At 39.4% G+C, this 20,856-nt stretch overlaps 1 protein-coding gene across 1 annotated transcript in view; it reads right to left on the reverse strand.

The window, feature by feature from the left end:
• The window catches only part of csmd3b (CUB and Sushi multiple domains 3b), a 346,791-nt gene that overhangs the window by 156,158 nt on the left and 169,777 nt on the right, over positions 1-20,856 (reverse strand). The window contains 3 exon segments of the mRNA XM_030788642.1: positions 201-325; positions 2,543-2,630; positions 12,777-12,854. Coding sequence (XP_030644502.1) covers positions 201-325; positions 2,543-2,630; positions 12,777-12,854 — 291 coding nt within the window.

Genomic DNA, 20,856 nt, shown 5'->3' on the forward strand with positions numbered 1-20,856 from the left:
TCTGTTGGATACCACTGCATGAAATAAAAGCATAACTAACACAACCGAGAAATGGAATAGAACTAATATATTTCTGCTCTTCTTGGTTACTGCTATGCCTGTTAGGCAAGCTCAGTGTTCATGTGTTTTGAGATTTTTGAGATATATATATTTTTTGGACACTGCACAGTGTGAGTAATAGGAGACAGTGGTGAGCTTACCCCTGCAGACAGGCCGGTGGTCACTCCATGCAGCAAACACCTCGGCCACCCTCTGACAGGTAATGGTCTTGGAGCCCTGCAGAACGTAGTCTTCATCACAGGTAAACTGAGCAGTGGCCCCGATGCTGTGTCCACCAGGAGGAGAGTGGAGGGCGGGGAGCATGACACACACACACACACACACACACACACACACACACACAGACAGACACATACACATACACATATGCGGCCCAACACACATGCACAAACAAATATGCACCCACACACACACACACACACACACACACACAGACACACACACACACAGACACACACACACACACAAAGAAAAGAAAGAGCGAGAAAAGGAAGAACGCAGAAACACATACAAATATTCACACACATTAGTAGGGTTGCACACATATGCACACACACACACACACACACACACACACACATGCACATACACACACACACACACACACAAACACACAAAGGGAAAGAAAGAGAAACAAAAGTCACTCGATGGTGATTTGCCATATGAAAGAAAAATTAATCAGAAATGGATTATAAATAGCTTCTCGCATTCCCTGCGAAGACACATTCGTGTAATATCCAGGTAGCTCCACTCAATACCCTTGAAAATCATTTTAAACCACCACTCAATTCCTGTCTTTCAGCTCTCTTTCTCTCTCTCTCTCTCTCTCTCTCTCTCTCTCTCTCTCCCTCTCTCTCTCTCTCTCTCTCTCTCTCACTCTCTCTCTCACTCTCTCTCTCTCTCTCTCTCTCTCTCTCTCTCTCCATTTCTCCTCTGTGACCACTTTAGATGATTTGACAACACTCAGCGAATATCGGACTCCAAAAATAGATCCATTCACATGGCGTCCGCGTAACAAAAACAACGTCGGGCTTGCTCGAAAAACGAGCGTGTAATTCTGAAATTGGAAGGATTCCTGCCGCTAATGCGCTGATCTTGGATTCTTTTAAGCCTCTCCCACATGTGTGTCAGCAATTTTTTTTTAACATTTTATTTCTTTATTTATTTTTAGCGACAATCATATTACAAAAAAATAAAAAAATAAGTTAAAAAAAACCGATCACATCGGCATTGCGGCCAGAATCCTGCCGGGCGCGCTTCACCTCCCCGTTTTCTGTCTGCCATTCTCATGTTATTGGCGTGATACTGGGATCAGAAATGTGAAGGGCTGAGAGGGGACGGGGTGTCGGATAAAAAGTGATTTGTATTCAGGACAGGTACGGCATCAGGGCAGCGTGATCATCCGGGGCCGTGGCATTTAGTGACACACGTTATTTGCGTGGTGTAGCGTCCCTAACGCTGAGAGCGAAAACTCCTGTCTTCTACCTCGGTCAGCGAACCTCCCGCATTAAAAAATGCGACCAGTTTCAGTCACGACCAAGCAAAGACAGTCTCGTTTTCAGCATCAGGTCTCCTTTACTCGCTTGTATGGGGTGTAATTTTTTTAGGGAGGGCAGACAATGTATTTAAAACTGGACTTTTTAAGAAGGTTAGAGCAGAATGGTTGATGGTAGAGAGTAACTCAGACAGGGGTTAAAGAAGGTGGAAGGTTTGTCATTGGCTGATTTTTTCTTCCTCTGACAAAATACCTTGTTATCCCCCACAGTTAAGCGTGGTGGACGGCGAGAGCTGGTATCGATGGCGTTTCTGAGCGATTATGAAAATTCACTGTCCTCCTATGCGAGACTAAGTCAAAGTAAATTTTTCAGATCGTTTCCATTCATCACAGTAATTGCGAACGCCTCATTTAGTTGGTATTTTATGGTGCAAAGCTACGTAATTAAGCCCCAAATGTTAAAATGTTATAAAGCGGCATGCTGAAATGGCATTGGGAAATACTGGATGTCACTAGAAAATCGGGCGTGTATTACTGGACATGTTTAGTGTTTCCCAGCACTGTTCCTGGAAACTCACAACTCAACACATTTCAGGTCTCATCCTGCTTGGTTATGAACTGATGACTTGAATCAGTGGTGTTAGCACAGGGATAAACCTAAAGAGTGTGATACATTGGGTTTAAAAGGGGCAGCATTGTCAAACACTGTTTCAGTACTTTTTTTTCGATGTAGCTACACACTCTAGGACTTGCCTGGAGAATTTTCTTTGATGTGAAGATACTTTTGAAATATTTATCGTGCGTTGTAATAATGATAAGTGACTCTAAAGAGCGAGTTGTTTGACATGTTTGTGGTTAGAGTCTGGTTTGTGACACACCATTGATGTAGTCAGTAGTTCTGGCCCCCTAGTAGAGGCCTGGCTGACACCCTGGTCTCCACAGAAACCGGGGTGTTGCCATGGGTGACAGTCACCTGCGGCTGTTTACCTAAAATCAGAGCCAATGCGCTTTCCGTTCTCTGGCTCTCCTGGGTCTGGACACGAGTTGGACGCCTGTTTGATTCCTCCCTCGTTCACTGGAAAAATTCAGAGGAAAAATGAGATGTTACGAATACACTATCGCATACACGCACGCACGCACACACACACACACACACACACACACACACCACAGCTCTCTCATGCTAAAAAGGCATGCCAATCACTCATAAAGAACAGCCAACACTGAGCCCAGTGGTCTGCACTGCTGGAGGGGACTCAGACAGGTGGAGGGATAGAGGCACATGCCTGGTTTTAAAACCAATGCTCATTCACTTACACCTGATCAAAACTACACTAGTCCTCAGACCACAGCACATACATACACTACTGTCACAATTACATCTCTAACTGAACAACGTTGTGTTAAACAATGACGTGATGTCAATTTGACCGATTTAGAAATATGACTCTTTGTTATATAATTTTGGTGTATGCCATGGACTGACTGGCAGAAAAACCTGGTGATTAACTGTCAAAAGACCATAAAAATGAAGTTGAACTAATGAGGCTACCCAAGAGCAGGGAGTAACTTCTAGAAGCTGACACTGGTGAGAGGCAGTGATAAAACTGCTGAGAGCACTGAGTGTGACAGACTGAATGACCACAGAGAGAGAGAGAGAGAGAGAGAGAGAGAGAGAGAGAGAGAGAGAGAGAGAGAGAGAGAAAGAGAGAGAGAGAGAGAAAAAATCAGTCCAGCTGATATCTTTTTCTAGTTCGACTTAAAAAAAGAAGGCGGGGGTGGGTGGTGGGGGGGTGAAAGAGGCAACGCATGGACAGTATGAAGATTATTAACTTTGATCACTTTCCATCTGAGGCCGAAAGGGCTGTGTCACTTTTCATTTTCCCACCGACTGAACCTGATTCAAATATAATCCATTAGCACACACGCGCATGCCCGCACACACACACACACACACACACACGTGCGCGCGCACGCATAAAAGTATTGTATTAACACACAAAGATATCTAAATGTTCAGGATGAGACCATGACTCACACACACCCACACCCACCCACACACACACACACACACACACACACACACACAGAGCACACACCTGGGTCTTTTGGAAGAATGGAGGTCGTCTCTGCATGAATTATACTGTATTATGTTGCATGTTGTATTCATGCTAGAGCACACAGTTCTGAATGTAACATTTTATGTAAGTCACGATTGTGTAAATCAAGAGTTTTCACATTGTGTTTCTAAATATCAGCTGATGACTCAGTGTTAGCATTTTTGAAAAATCAAAAGTTTTGGTTGACGAACAAACTTCAGAATTAACATTAGTGAGAATCAATCATTTTGGTCTCTGAGCTAATGCCAAAATTCATGAGTTTTATTCTTTTTTATATTATTCGTTTATTTATTTGATCTTTTTCACTTTTAAAATGAAATGATTAAGCACTCCAACACCAATAATTACACCGGCATTTATAGATCCTATGACCTTAGGAAAACTTTTTTCTTCAAACTACTTTCCTGTTGCTTTATGACACTCCTCAAAAACATCTGCAAAAGTAATCCTAAAACGTTACCCATGGCAACCCTCTGACTTATGCCTGTGACATGATCACAATTTATATCTAAAGGGACAATAAACATTCAAGAGACACACTCCTGAAACACCTCTTCCTGGTGAGCTACAGATGGCGTGCATTAAGATTGGATGATAAGAGAGAGGGAGAAAGTGGTGTTCAGCGTGGCACACAGAGTTCAAAAAAAGTGCTCATCATGTTTGTCTGAGGAAATCTGTTTACTGCTTAATGGACTGCACCAGCACTGTGGGGTCAGATGACAGAAGTGTGCTGCATTATTCATCAGACTGCTGGATTGAGCATGATTATAGGCCCACTCCAAAGAAAATATGAATAAACACACACACACACACATACACACACACACACTCACACACACATATATTTAACACACACAAACATTCTCACACACACAAACATTCTCACACACACACACACACACACACACACACACACACATATATTTAACACACACAAACATTCACACACACACAAACATTCTCACACACACACACACACACACACACACACACACACACACACACACACACACACATATATTTAACACACACAAACATTCACACGCACACACGAGGGTACTGCTGTACAATAAGACCACCCTTTTAAAGGATTTATAAATGGTTTCTAATCAGGTGATTAATCAGGTTATTAATTAATTTATGAATCATTAGTACACAGTTCTAAACAAGTTATAACATACTTTTCATAAATCGATGCGGCCTCACTATTTGGCAAGATCAAGTCACTGCTGCCCTTTTTTTTTTTTTGATCAATTCTGTTAAGTCTCATGTCTTGCTAGTTGCTTAGCTTACTTTATCTTGTCCTTTTATCAGTCAGCATGTTAAACTCATTCATTAATGGTTACTAACATTTATAACTGGCCAAAGGGAGCCTTACTGTAAAGTATAAAACACACCACCCTTTCTTAATGAGTTACTAACATTTGTAACTGGCCAAAGGGAGCCTTATTGTAAAGTGTAAAACACACCACCCTTTCTTAATGAGTTACTAACATTTATAACTGGCCAAAGGGAGCCTTACTCTAAAGTGTAAAACACACCACCCTTTCTTAATGAGTTACTAACATTTGTAACTGGCCAAAGGGAGCCTTACTCTAAAGTGTAAAACACACCACCCTTTCTTAATGAGTTACTAACATTTGTAACTGGCCAAAGGGAGCCTTATTGTAAAGTGTAAAACACACCACCCTTTCTTAATGAGTTACTACCATTTGTAACTGGCCAAAGGGAGCCTTATTGTAAAGTGTAAAACACACCACCCTTTCTTAATGAGTTACTAACATTTATAACTGGCCAAAGGGAGCCTTACTGTAAAGTGTAAAACACACCACCCTTTCTTAATGAGTTACTACCATTTGTAACTGGCCAAAGGGAGCCTTACTGTAAAGTGTAAAACACACCACCCTTTCTTAATGAGTTACTAACATTTGTAACTGGCCAAAGGGAGCCTTACTGTAAAGTGTAAAACACACCACCCTTTCTTAATGAGTTACTACCATTTATAACTGGCCAAAGGGAGCCTTACTGTAAAGTGTAAAACACACCACCCTTTCTTAATGAGTTACTAACATTTATAACTGGCCAAAGGGAGCCTTACTGTAAAGTATAAAACACACCACCCTTTCTTAATGAGTTACTACCATTTGTAACTGGCCAAAGGGAGCCTTACTGTAAAGTGTAAAACACACCACCCTTTCTTAATGAGTTACTACCATTTATAACTGGCCAAAGGGAGCCTTACTGTAAAGTGTAAAACACACCACCCTTTCTTAATGAGTTGCTGGTTCTTCTCTAGAGTGATGACACTGCCTTTGCTCTTATGGCAACACACCTTTTATATTGCAAGTATAAACCAGGAAGCAACACACTTTACTTGCTGATACGGTAGGAGGGAAGTACATCATTCAAATAGACAATTCCATTTACGGTATACAGATAACATTAAACTATCACAAGAATTAAAAACACAACACAAAGACTACATGATGAGTAATACACATTCACTTCTACTTAACAGTACAGATAAATGTGGGCTCACTATTTGGCAAGCAACAGGTCACGGTTGCCCTTTTTATCTAATGTGTTATAACAGCATATTAATGATTTATAAAGTGTTTACAACCTAATTAATAAACTAACCAAAAACCATTCATAAACCCTTTGTAAGGGTAGTCTTATTGTAAAGTGGTACCCACATGAGGAACACACTCTTGTGCATGCTCAGAACTACAAACACAAATATACAAACACAAATTCAGTGGCGCACAAACAAACACACACACACACACACACACACACACTATACAATGCTTACTTATACAACTCAAGTATTTTTGAGGTGACTCTCTACGAATCTCTGTCTCTTGATGAACCATCATAAGGTTCAGTGTATGTGATCCACATGACAAGCCAGATGAGCCTGAGTCTTCTATGAGAGTTCCTCCTACATTCATGTATGACTCTAAATGTACACCTGGATGGATTCCACTCCTACCTAATACATGAATCAACAGATGAAGGTTTTTTTTTTTTTTTTTTGCATCTGTTAACAGTATGCTGTCCTCTATCAGATACATCAAACGTCTACTGTCATCTCTGACTCAACCTTTAAACTATCTCTCTGACTGCTACATGCCTCCTTGACTCTGCATCCTAACCGTGTATGTATTTCTCCTGTAACATACAACATATGTAATCCTAAGACGAAATACTGTGATCCTTAGACCTGTCAGAGTGTTCACCAACAAGGCTCTGTTAAACTGATCAAAGTGCTGCAACCTTTCGTTCCATTATCCAAACGGTGAAAGAAAAGGGTGTCAGTACATCCAGGTCATACTTGGGTAACTGTTACTTTGTGTTATAAAACAAGTAGTGATTACACTAAATGACGCAGATATATTATATGTCTGTAAACCACTGTTTCCCTGTCTTTGTCTCTGCTAAACATAGTCTCTGATCACTCCTTGTCTTGGAAGAGTTAAGGTGATGTCTTGAATGCCTAATGGGTAATTCTTTTCACTTTCAGTGGGGCTGATGTCTTCTGCCTGTGGAGAACCTCTGAGGAAGTTAGCAGGTGAACTATACTTTCGAAAATTTAATCTCAAATAGAGGTTTCCATAAAATGCTTTCAACTGACTCTGTAGTCAGCCCAGCATGATTTAATGTGTACAGGATAACATAGAGCGTGGGTAATGTTACTTTAATAACCCCACTTACTGCTGAGAAACTGCATTTTTACCCCTCTGTCCACATTTAAATAACATGTAACACATTTAATAACTATTCAGCGATATGTCTATGTGTTGCTTTGCAATAGCTTGACTGTGTATTTGAGTCCGCTAACGCATTCGGAATTTGACTTCAGTCATTTGTTTGTAAATGGATTTTGATGCCATGTTGTTTTAGTCTTTGAAATTCATAACAGCCTCATGTAGTCCAATGTAATGTAAACCATAGTTGTGACACAACACACTGGAGAAAATCTTACAAAACTTTTGCTAAGGTGACAACCTGGAAACAAATGAAAGGTTTAAGGGTAAATTCTGAGTGAACTAAAAAAAAAAAAACCAGAACAAAGCTTCAAACAGGAATAATACTTGTCTAACTCAGGCAGATGTAGCTAAGGCATAGTCACACAACCAAACATTTACGTTGCTCACCACTCTTGGATAAATGTCTCATATTTGACACAAACAAACAAATCATATCAGAGTCAGTGTTTCTGCTGTGAGTGAAAGGGAGGAATGCATATAAAACAACACATTAATGCATAAAACAAAACTTCCATCAACCTCTGTGCCCCTTAAGGCAAAAACACATAAAACACAGTGATCATGTGGTTTAAACAGCTTAAGTGTCCAAATGAATTCATAAATGTGCAAAGAAAATGAGAGGGAGAGAGAGAGGGGGAGGGAGAGAAAGAGGGAGATAGAGAGAGAGAGAGAGAGAGAGAGAGGGAGAGAGAGAGAGAGAGGGAGAGAAAGAAGGAGATAGAAGGAGAGGGAGAGAGAGAGAGAGAGACAGAGAGGGAGAGAGAGGGGGAGGGAGGGAGAGAAAGAGGGAGATAGAAGGAGAGGGAGAGAGAGAGGGAGAGAGAGAGAGAAACAGAGAGAAAGAGGGAGATAGAAGGAGAGGGAGAGAGAGAGGGAGAGAGAGTGAGAAACAGAGAGAGGGAACTTTCTCCTCTCTGCTGTAACGTACAAACATTCTCATACCGTCGACGGCATGCAAACACACAGATTTATTGCATCCTTTTAGCAGGTACCTTACTATGCATCGGTCTGGGCCGCTGTGACTATAACTGTGAACTGCACGGAGCTGCTCTCTACAGAGCTGTGTCCTGAGTGTCACTATCTGACAGCTAAAGGAACATTCCTACCTCACCGCTTCCCTGCAGGCTGCATAGCACCACAATCACAGTACAGTCCCAAAATCATTCAAATACTTACAGCAACGCAGAGCCTGCCAAGAAAGGTTCCCCCCAAAAAACGCATACTTTCAAGCAGTGTAACATCAACATTGTAACATTATCTCACAATGTAGGTGAAGGTGTAATAGGCTAATATAAAGAGAAGAAATCACTGTGAGCACTGTTAGGGGACATTTTGTTGGGGCCAACATGCACAATGCTTCACTGCAGTGTAAAACAACGGAAATGAAGTTTTGACCGTCTTCTAGAAAATTTCAAACTTACAAAGGTCAAGCTAATTAACGACAGCCTTTTCTACCACTAGTGAGACAGATAGGAAGAAATACAAAGGGAGAGAGAGAGAGAGAGAGAGAGAGAGAGAGAGAGGGTCATTATATTTCATAGTGTCATACATTTCTGCTTTCAGTTGCACATCATTTTTTTGACCGTTATCTCAGAAACTCCTATCAATTTATAATGTCTTTATCCTCAGACAGAACAACTGTGCTAGGAATCTTACTAGTTCACCATAACAAAATATACTCATATTCATACTTGGAAAGAGAAACAAAAACAACAACAACAACAACAAAAACTCAAAATATGATAAGCAGTCTGATATATTACTTGTTTGGTTCATGTATATATATATATATATATATATATATATATATATATATTTTTTTTTTTTTTTATCTTTTTTCACTTTTATGTATGGAATCATCTTCTCCTTTTTTGCCCTTTCTCCCTTTTCTCAGTTCTTTTAAAAACTGAAAATCAGTTGCTAAGAAACGCTTTTGCCTAGCGCAGCACATGAAAAATAATTACCAGTGGCAAATGGCATGAATTTGCCTGGGAAGAAAAAAAAAAAAACAGAGAAAAGAGACAGCTAAGAGTCCAATCAGCTGCCTTCGAGAACTGCCGGCTTAAAAGAAATCTGCCTAGAACAGAAGAGCCTTTTTTTTAAACAATATTGGTATTAAACATAATAATAGAACATAATAGCTTCGGGACCAGGTGTCATGTTTTGATTTCAACCATTGGTCAGAGACGGAGAAGTTGGACGGCCTCCGTGTTGGTTTTTGGGTCATTTTGGCACACTTCATCAGGTCTCTCACGCTCTCCTGTGTCACCAAGCTATTTGTCTGCTATGTTTAGTGAAGTCGCCTTTTATCTCCACATTCTTGTGTCCAGTGAAGTATAAAACCCAAGAGGGCTTTTGAGCAAACCGAAGGCTGCAGAGACAGCACTCAGACAGTTAGTTTCCTCACTGCAATACCTTACACACACACGCACGCACACACACACACACACACACACACACACACACACAAAAGCACACATATTGACACTGAAAGCAAACTTGACCCAGCTTCACTTGGCAAAAGTCGTTTATCACACAGAGAAACACACACACATATACACACACACACACACACACACACACACAAACAGTGCCACACACAGAAAGAGAGTGCACCTCCACCACCTCCGCTGTGGTATGTTCACCTTGACAGTTGTGAGATGCGATGCCTGCTAGGCAACCAGCTTGCTCATACCTGCTGATTCACTACTGGTTCTGGGAATCTTTCAACTCTCTCTCTTAGAAAAAACGTTCATTGTTTTGAACTGGCTGAAACATGTTCTGGGTTGGGTGATGGTGTGTGTGTGTGTGTTGGGAGGGGGTGGGGGTGGGGGGGGGGTGCTAACGATAACCTTCCGTCCTTATCTGCAAGCGCTGTTCAACAAGAATTACAAGCACATCTGAAGACAAGGACCATGTTACGAGAGCAGCTCTGTGAGAACAGTCTGTTCATATTTAATGAAGGCACACACACATCAGAGATAGATATGACTTCATTTAAACCACTGGTAGACAATTTTCCATCAGTAGTGCATACTCTTCTTCATATGCAGCAATGCATTCTCTCATGCACTTGGCTATGCAAATATGACATGGTTAGCAGGGCAAGCAAGCAAACAAACAAACAAACAAACAAACAAACCAACAAACCAACATGTAACTTCATGCATTCATGCAACTCCCCTCCCCCCCTTCTCAAAAAAGAAAAAAAAAGAAAAGAAAAGAAAAGAAGAAAATGGATGGTGAAATCCATGCCATCCCAAATGGGCCTCTGTGTAGAGTTGTTAATCACTTATAAAAAAAAACAAAAAAAAACAAAAATTTCTCATATACCTCATAAAATTATAAACAAGATTGTTTATTTATATTTTACCCATCTCAAAGTTGGGAGTGTCTGCTTTGGCAGATTTTGAAGTTCAGTTGCAATTATGTATGCAACTATTTACTTAGTCACTCTTGCTGTGCATAATCAAGCATATCAACCTCAAACATAGTCACAAAACATAGGACGTGTCTGCAGGACAGATGGAGCACTCAGAAACTCTGTGCTCATGATCTATGTGTATAACAATATAAGGATTACTGTACATGGTAACCACATATAAAAATTTCTGTGCCTTATGCAGCATCAATATCTTGGCATACTTCACAAATATCTGTGGATCCTCTGAATAGTGTGGGTGGTTGTACTGCCGTATCATGTAAGCAACGTAGCTGAAAGTGCATTCTGATATGTTGCATCTTCCATGCTAATGCAGGACGATATGCATTGGTTGTCCATTCTAGTTTACTTTTTAATAGTGCTAATACACACACACACACACACACACACACACAGACACTGCAACAGATTTGCACATAACCTGCCTGCTGGTCATGAAAACTAACAGTCATTTGTTCCACCATGCTGTCTGATTCATTCCCTCATATTCTAATTGTGTTAAAATGATGCTTGGTGTGATCACGTCTACTCATAATGAGTCTCCAGAAAATGACATTACTGTAACCAAAAACACTGCTGATTAAAAAGAAAAATGGTACAATGAGATATTTTAATTCCATTTTGTTTTGGAGACCGAAAAACAAAAGAGTGATGATAAGAATACACAGTGTAATCCACAACATCTAGAACATTTAGAACTTTCTAACAGTTACAACAAAAAGAATATTTTGAATTCTACACAGATCTAAAGATCTGTGAGTACTCTAAAATCCAACAACAACAACACAACAACAACAACAACAACAACAACAAGAGCTAAAACTTAGACCTAAGAGACTGCTTTCATCATTTCAGTGAGGAGGGGAAGAAAGAGAGAAATCCTCCTTGGTGTCTGTTACACTTGACACTTAGCCAGGCAGGGCTGTAACTTATGGTCGAGGTTAAACATCTGATCATTCTGCCTACAGAAAGATGTTCTGGAACATGTTTTCTCATCTTTTAACCTTGGTTTTTTGTTTTTTTTTTTCTTTTAAGAAATGCTCACCGAGTCATGGTCTCTATGTTCTCCTTACCATGATACAAGCATTCTGCCATGACGGGGCATTTAAGGACAGACAGAGTAAGAAAGCTGGCATCTCGATTCTTGAAGTGTAATTGCCCTGTTTAGCTTTAGGGATACGAGGGGGAACTGAAGCCGATACTTCACCCTGGAAACCCTTTTTAATGAGATAAAGACAATGACTACTCTCTGCCACAGAAAAGGATCCAGTTTCCCTTAGTGGCTCTGAACAGACACAAACACATGATACCGCCACATCGTTTCCATGCATACGGACTGATATTTCTGTGACAGCTATTAACCCTTTACACCCCACTGTTATGGGTTTTTTTGTTCCTTACAGAAACTACTGATAAAGTGTGAATAATTTGTTAAAAGTGGGAAATTATACAACAAGTGAGAAAAGATGTTTCCAAGTACCCCCCTTCCATTTATCACTATATACTGTAGAAGAGTATATCTGTTATATCTTTGTACCTATATACCTATATATGATGGATAGCCTGAGTTTAGGGATTTAGGACTTCACATTGCAGGCCCAGTTCTCTGTGTATCACTATTTATATGGATATCAGCCACTGGTTTGGGGATGGCAAGAGAAACTAGTCATGCAGGCAAGACGGACAGGATACAATGTCCAATCAAAGCAAAGAAAAAATAAAACTGGTTAAAGAGAAAAGAAAGGAAAAAAAAAAGAAAAACATGACAACACACAGACAACACAAACACATGATTTTAAAAATAAAAATAAAAAATATTAATAATAATAATAATAAAACATACATCACAGATTTACCATAAAATAGGAACAAAAGAGTACACTCACAGATAGAAAACTTGTTGCTGTTGTCTTTGCCTGGGAATAATTTTACTCCTCTAGATTTAAAATCTACGGATCTTTTCACTATAGTCAAGGGGGAAAAACAATAACATGAAATCAGGTGAAACAGGTTCAAAATCAACAGTCAGCATTAAAATAAATCAATACGTAAATTAAAAAACAAAAACAAAATATAGTCAAGCACATGAGGAAAGAGCGAAAATCACAGCAACGTTAATCAATCTCAAAATGTTTCCGCAAACAAAATGAGAAGCGTGTGCTGAGGAATCGGCAAGCTGGAATGTGGATAAAGAAGTAAAAAAAAAAAAAGAAAGAAAGAAAGAAAGAAATATATTCATATTCCAAATAAAGAGCAAATGCAGGACTTCTGTTCATTTGTCAATTTTGAAATGATCGGAAAAAGGGAAGTCGTATGGCTACTCCTAGCCAATATCGATCAATCTTTGCTTGATGTTTCTGGAGAGAAAAAAAAGAGTTTCTTTCAGGCCAGAGGCATCTGTCACATACTTTTCTGTGTGCGCGCGCGTGTGTGTGTGTCTGGGCGTGTGTGTGCATGTGTGTGTGTGTGTGTGTGTGGGGGGGGGGGGGGGGGTAGGCTAATCTGTCATGCTGATATTACAGAGCTAATGCGCACACGCTGGAGCACAATTATTCTGAAAGATGAGATTTTCAGTGCTTATTAGCCAAATATGGTTATCTGCTCGGCATTATAAACCAATCATCTCACTCAAACAGAAGTCCTGTTGGTAATAATAATAATGATGATTATATTAATAATAATAATAATTCAAAAGTGTCGGAAAACATTGCAAAAATGCTTTCTTTTCCATATTGCCCTTCTATCTCCTTTTAAAATAGAAAAAGCATGTTAGCGAATAAAAAGGAAAAACAAAAAAACAAAAATACTGAGATGTTAAAAAAAAGGAAGAAAGAAAAAGTGCACAAAACAAGAAAGAAGCATTTGTTGTCATCAAAGTCTTGTGGCTGACAATCATCTGAAAATAAACCCTAACATCAGTAGAAGACAGAGTGAAATGACGGACGATGGAGAATAGAGAACACTCAAGTTTGAGGGACAGAGGTTAGCGCTGTATGATGGCTTCATTAGCATTACGTGACAGTTTCCTTAAGAAAACAAAAGGGCTCATTATCGACTTTTAAAAAAGCTTGACTATTCATGACACCACGGTAAACTTAAGTAAATTCCATGTAGAATGTTCACGAATAAATAGTCGCTTTATGTGGGTACAATAAGTGCTTAGTATTGCTCGAGGACCGAAATTTCTGTCATGTACGTCCCTGAAACTGGAGTGTGGAAAAAAGAGGTTAGACATGAGAGAACAGAGGGATGTCAGAGGCCTTGTGTGAGACTACAGCGGTGCTCTTCCTCTAGAGGATACCCTCTGTAGACCCCACACAAGAGCACAAGTCGATACATTAAAACATACTCATTTCTACACAGGTCTTCTGAAACTCAACTTCAACTTCACAACTGTTTTCTCTTTTTATTTCTTTGGTTTATTTCAAGTCTTAGATAGGACAGGAAGAGTGGATAGATTTGACTGGGACTTTTGGATGGAGTACATTTGAAGGCTGAGGAGAAGTGTATCCGGTTGCATGTACTGGAGATGAGTAGGAATGAAAAAGAATGTTTGCCCACCTTTACATTCTCACAGGCTTGGCACAACACACGACTCTGAATGCATACACATAGCATTAACGAAGCTTGTTATTAATTCAGCTGAATCAAGCATCGTTCTCATTCAACGTATTCAATGGATTATATTCAACAATGGACCAAACAAAGTACTCGATATTCCCTGTTAGTTTGAGAGAAGTGTTTTTTTTTCCCCCCACTGGGGACCAGGTTGCAGCACATGCTCATTTGCATGTCATGAATAATTAAATAGATGGGTGGAGAAAGCATGTAACTGTTGCACTTCTGCTGAACAGTAAAGTCATTGACTAATGATTTTGATAATGCTCCAGGATATTATGAGTAATATGGGAAAGCTCTATGAACAATGAATTCCTCTCCATTGACCATAAGGTGAGTCTGGTTGAGAAGAAAAGCAGCCAGACAGTGCATTATGTCAATATGTCTTTTTGTTTGGACAGGAGAAAAAGTGGTAGTAATGCACTATTCGTACCTCGGATGTTGTTCTGTAGGCAACTGAATGACCCCGTACGTGTTTTCACATTCAAACTATGTGCTACAGACCCACAAAATGACTCATAATTTTTCTCTTTTCTGATTCACACAATATAGAAGAAGCATACTTAACTTGATGACATTAAGCCCACGACTGTGCATGGAAATGCACTAAAAATGACTTATAAAATATGAGTTGATAGTGACGTCTACCCTGTCCTCACTGACCCGACAGATATCTGTCCCCACGTCTAGCAGAGATTCTTGTCAAATATGATCAGCTGTATGTTTATGGCACCCATAAGCACAGTTGATAAACAGCTTTTCCTACACAGCTCCTGATGCTTCATAAGACCACATTCATTAGGAGTCCTTAAGCTAAGCACAACTTAATAAATCAAATTTATTTTTTTTAATAAATTAAAAAACCATATATATATATATATATATGTACATGGATGATAAACTGGTTTAGGGAGTGGAACAGGATGAGGCTGAGCGAGTCTATTAAATGCAGATCGGATCCAGGCCGATGATGTCAGCGTGACCCCGGGGTGACCCCTGTTTCTGAAATCTTGTCATTATTCTGCAGCTGTGGGATTAAATCTTGACTGAGAGAAAACTGAGAAAACAAAGTGCTTCAGGCATCACCTTCCTGTACACACTCTATATACACAGCATGCAAAGCCTTCGGGGGATTTTTCTAGAACATGCTTAGAATCTTAGGTCGACTTGTATTTTTTTTTTTTTTTATATATGTTTGACTTTTTATTGGCTACTGGTTCACACAAACAAACAAAAAATAGTTGGATCTGTCAACTCTCTCACATTAATGAACACAAAAGTGTAATCACTGTTGACATGGTCCCTGTAGCATATGGTAACAACTCAGATGAAGACCATTTTCAGGGGAAAACAGCAACTGTCTAAGTATATAATACATATTGCACCTACTTGATTACTGCACTTATATATTTACAGGCTAACACTGTTAACCTCATTCAGAATAGTAATTTGGTATTGGTAACATACTTTAAATAGCCTTTTTGTGAACATAGCTAGCATTTAGCAATCCAACAACAGTCCACAACATTAGCCTGTGTCCTTGCAGTCGCTAACTTTACAATGTCAGCTAGTTTTTCCCCTCTGTACAAAACTTAGGGGAGACATTAAGCAATGTTGAGAGTATAAAGTGAAGCCGGTATTTGTCGGTTTTATTGCTTGGTGCTTATATCTGACAAATTGGCCACATGTCTTATGGTTCTAGGAGATGTATTTTCCACAGGGGTGAGTTAAAGGCCTAAAAAAGTGCCTCTCTCTTTGGCCGACAGACCTCTTCGATTTCAATTTGAAGTATTTCATAAGTGATTATAACAAGACAGCGTGAATGAATCAGGATTTCACTGTGGGCAAAAATGGCATGTTGATTGAAACAAATCTGAGCTATCAAAGACGAGTGTCAAAGATGAATCCTGTCAAATCATGAAATCTAAGAATATCCTTTGCTTTAAGTGTCAATCACTGGTTTAATACAAATAATGTAAACTGTGTGGTATGCCATGCTGGTGTAAAGGCCTCAGGGCTCAAATCCAGGCACTATTCATCTGTCACACACTGGTTGTCATGACAACTCCTTTCTTCATCAGATAGTACAAAAAAAAAAGAGAGAGAGAAAAAAATCAGTACTTTTTGTAGCATATTATGTGAATAGTTGAAATATTCATAGCTCAGCAAATGGAGAAATGTTCATCAACTGTGGTCTTCAGGGGGTAGGAATGATCCATATATTTTTACTGCATACACGGAATTATTGTCTAGCTCAACTGCATACATAATCTCCCGGAGCATGGAATGTATTAAAGATTTGAATATCAAGTAAATCTTAAAATTTACATTTCCGTTTTCAACCGTTTTTTTCCCCCCCTCTTCTTGAGAATAGTTTCAAACTTTTGCTACTTTTTGAGAATAGTTGCAAACTTTTGCAACTAGTGGTAAAGCAACTTGGTGGGGGGTGGGTGTGGGGGGTGGGTTAAAACTTTTTTGAAAGGAAGCCAGTTGTACTGAGTGTTTGTATTGTGTGAAATAAACAGGAAGGCCTTTTCCTTGGTATTCCATCCCATCTGCCTAAGGCGGGAAAACTCTCAGTGAGCAGTTTGGATTCTGTGACTGTTGAGCTAATAGTTTTAAGTTGGGCTGAAGGGCAAGGTTATGGAGAAGACTTTCTTCTCAAAACAATTGGCCCTTACAGTGTGTGACAATATAATGTGCAAATTACCATCGTTCTGGTTACATCATCTCATTTATGTTGCCACACAACATCCCCAGGCTGATTTCACACAATTATCTTCTATGCGACCTTAAAAACAGCTGTGTTGGTGTTCAGCCCCAAAGTCCAAAAATATGATAATGCACTATTCAAAAACAGATAACTGCAATGTGTGGTAAGAATTACTTTTATGTAGCAAGTGTCAGAATGGAAATAGAGATAAAAGATCATGATTTAACCACTACTACATCTACTACAACTTTTTCAGCTACTACTACTGTTACTCATAATTTATGTCATTCATAATATATGGCAAGTTCTTCTGCTTTTGGGGAGCAATGGTCTTCAGGCCTGAACTTTCCAAATTTGTTTTGATATTGGCTGTAATTACTTAAAGGAAACCGTCCAAAATATTTTTTTTCCCCCCATCTCATTGCTTCATCAGTTAACTAGTTTTGTTAACTTTAGACCTTTGCTGCTTTCCAATCACCTGTTTAATGAAACTGTCAAGCCCTGAATGTCCAAAGACATCCATCAGGTCCTCACTGAGTGTTAAGGTTGTTGACAGCACATTAAAACAGTGACACACACTGATTAAAACTCCCACTCTTTCAGATGATGGTATGGTCTTTATCAGCACTTTAAAAATTGGCACAATGTATGGAACCAGGGAAAAATGATGAGCCGCTGACATCAATTACATTAACGTTGTAGTGTAAAGGTTTTGTGTCCAACGCCAAGTTTCCACATATGGCCATCAGAGGGTCATGTTTCACCTAATTATTTTTCTCTGAATTGTCCAACAAACATAATTTCTGTATACATTTGTCATGGAACGGAGACGTCACGGACCTCTTGATGAAGCAGGAGGTTGTTTATTAGGTTGATTGAACTTGAGCTTAAGGACTTGGAATCCACAAATAAACCACACCCTATAATCAAGTCGCTGCAGCCCACATTTTATTAAAAGGGTTACTTTTTCATCGCCCCAAAGCACAAATCATACACTGCTCAAAAATCTGAGTTTCTGAACTTCTCTTCTTACTCTCTTCTTATTCACTTCCATTGGCATTTGATAAGGAATCTAGTGCGATCTTAGCCACGTCTGCTGTATTCTCTTCTTATCTGTCTGGAGCCATCCACTCCCCCGCATCTTATCCCCAAGTCCATCGTGTTGAGGACAGATTACTATAACAGTCTTCTTGTCCTGTGCCTCAGATTATTCACAGCTCAGGATGGAGCATGGATGTAGATGTTCGTCCATTATCCATTATCACAGAAAAGCGATGCCCCCCCCCTCACACACCCTTAGAATAACCTTCATGCCTTCGGGGGGGGGGGGGGGGAGTGGAGGTCCTGAACCGTTGCCCTTAATAATGTCCAAGTGAACCAAAAATAGTGGACAGCTTTCACGACGTCCGGTATGGGTAGATTCATCATGTGCTTATTCACCATTTATACCTGTTATGTATATGTAATCACATAGTAATTAAAATAACTGTGTAAAAGCTCTTGTCGCTTCAGTGTGGATTTGTAACGTTACTGAAAAAAGTGATGCAATAATTTTAAAGTCGAGTATTAACTACACGCGTACGTTGGCACGACATGCACTCGACCATTTTCCTTTTTATATCAAGACCCATAGTTTGATTTTATATTTTGAAGATGGTGGCTCTTTAGGAGTGCTGGTGCGCCATGCTAACGTTGTACGTTACTCAGAATGAAAGGCTTGCTTGAGGGAGAGAGAATTCTGACTGAGCTCCTAAATAAATCTACCGAATTCAGATGAAGTGTGGCATTCTAAAGCTAATGGCATCGTTGAGAACCATTACAGCTTCAGCTACATCTCTCAAGGGTGCGTTTAGCCTTTAAAGACTAATATACTTTGGGAGACGCTTCTGAGATTCACCCAAAACCATGTATTTTGAGTGTTGGTAGAAATGCCTCGCTAGACAACAAATTTTCTTGTGGAAGATGTCCTTACTGGTGTGTGTGTGTGTGCGTGTGCGTGTGCGTGTGCGTGTGCGTGTGTGTGTGTGTGTGTGTGTGTGTATGCGTACATAATGATTGTGAATGGGAAAGTGCACTGCTGAAGCTGCCATGGTAGTTGTAAGCATGTTTATCCATTGATCTTAGTCACCCAGGGTAGATTATACCTGCCTTCAAAGATGCAATAAGCATAATACAAGCTGATATATTATTGTATTTAATACTGAACTATTGTTCCTCAGACAACATCTAAGTTGATAAAAACCCAAATAGATTTTAATGAAAAAAGATCATCTTCATTATACTACGTTATTATAGGGCTCTGTTCAAACCTATTCCTCTGAGATACCACTGCAAACAGCAATGGCAGTTCTCAATTAAATCATAAAGTAATTACCATGCTCTCAACCAATACTCAATCCCAGCATGAGTAAGCCTTGAATTTTGACTATTACTTCATTTTGCCTTTGTTATTGTAATCCTATTATTGTATGCCACTCTTATTACTGAGCTACAGTTTTGATTAAATAGAGAGTACCATGGCAGGCAATTTGAGTCCAGCCCAAGATCTCTCATTTATTCACTACAAAAAAGAAAAGAAATTAAACTTTTGATCAATCTAAGAGCTTTTGTTATTTTTCCCAGTTTGGCTTTCACTCTGCTTTCTATGCTAAAGGAGCCATTCGGTTAAGAGAGCCTCTTTGTACTAATTACAACCTGTATGGCTCCTTAATATGAAACAGAGCAGAGTGACATGTCAGAGGGATTGAATGCAAAATGGTTGATTTTATAGGGTAATTGTTTTTTGTAATCAAACTGGAGCAGCTGAAAGTCTTGAGAGTCTTGCTCACAATACAAAGTGGTTGATTAATTTTTTTTGTTGTTTTTTTTTTGTTTCTTTTTGTTTCTTTGTTTCAATCACCTACTCACTGAAGGAAATACATGTCCATCTAAAATGACCAATATTTACAGTACGATAATGGATATAATATAGAATTCAGATAATACTGTCAGTTAGGCCATGCACAAGGTGCTTGCTGTGCGCCTGTGCATGTTGCTCTCTGTGCCGAATATGTTTTTTTTGTTGTTGTTTTTTTGTTTTGGTTTTTTGTCATTCTTCGTCGTTCTGATGTGTGTGTTTTGCTGAATTCTGCAGGTGCAGTTTTGCTGGCTATTTCCATGATTGCTGACATCGTAATTGGATGAAAGGCACTGGGGAACCATTTATACATATAAAATGTGTTCCACCTTTATGGACTACCTAACAGTCACCTTGTGCAGTTCTGCTTTTTCCTCTTTTTGTTTTGCATTATTTGACAGTTGTGTGTCATTATTTTCATTTTTCTTTGAGAAGCATATCGTGGTTGCTACTTTACAGAGGATTTGCGGTGTTCTGTTCTTCTCTTGAGAACATGTTTTTTAGCTTGGGTAAAATCCGACTAGGTCAGCAGTTGCCTGGAAGATTCATCTTTTCTTTTACTGGCCTCAGGAGCCAGGTACAATCTTTCTTCTGAAAGCAGGTGGCAGTTTGGGATTAACTGGTCTGTTCTGGTCAGCTTCTACCCACTTCTGTAGTTCTGTGGTTTTCTTTGTAAACTGGGTTTTGTTTATTAGATACTATTAGCTGAGCTGTGTGTGTGTGTGTGTGTGTGTGTGTG

This window comes from Chanos chanos, chromosome 12 (genome assembly GCF_902362185.1).
Source record: "Chanos chanos chromosome 12, fChaCha1.1, whole genome shotgun sequence".
NCBI lineage: Eukaryota > Metazoa > Chordata > Actinopteri > Gonorynchiformes > Chanidae > Chanos > Chanos chanos.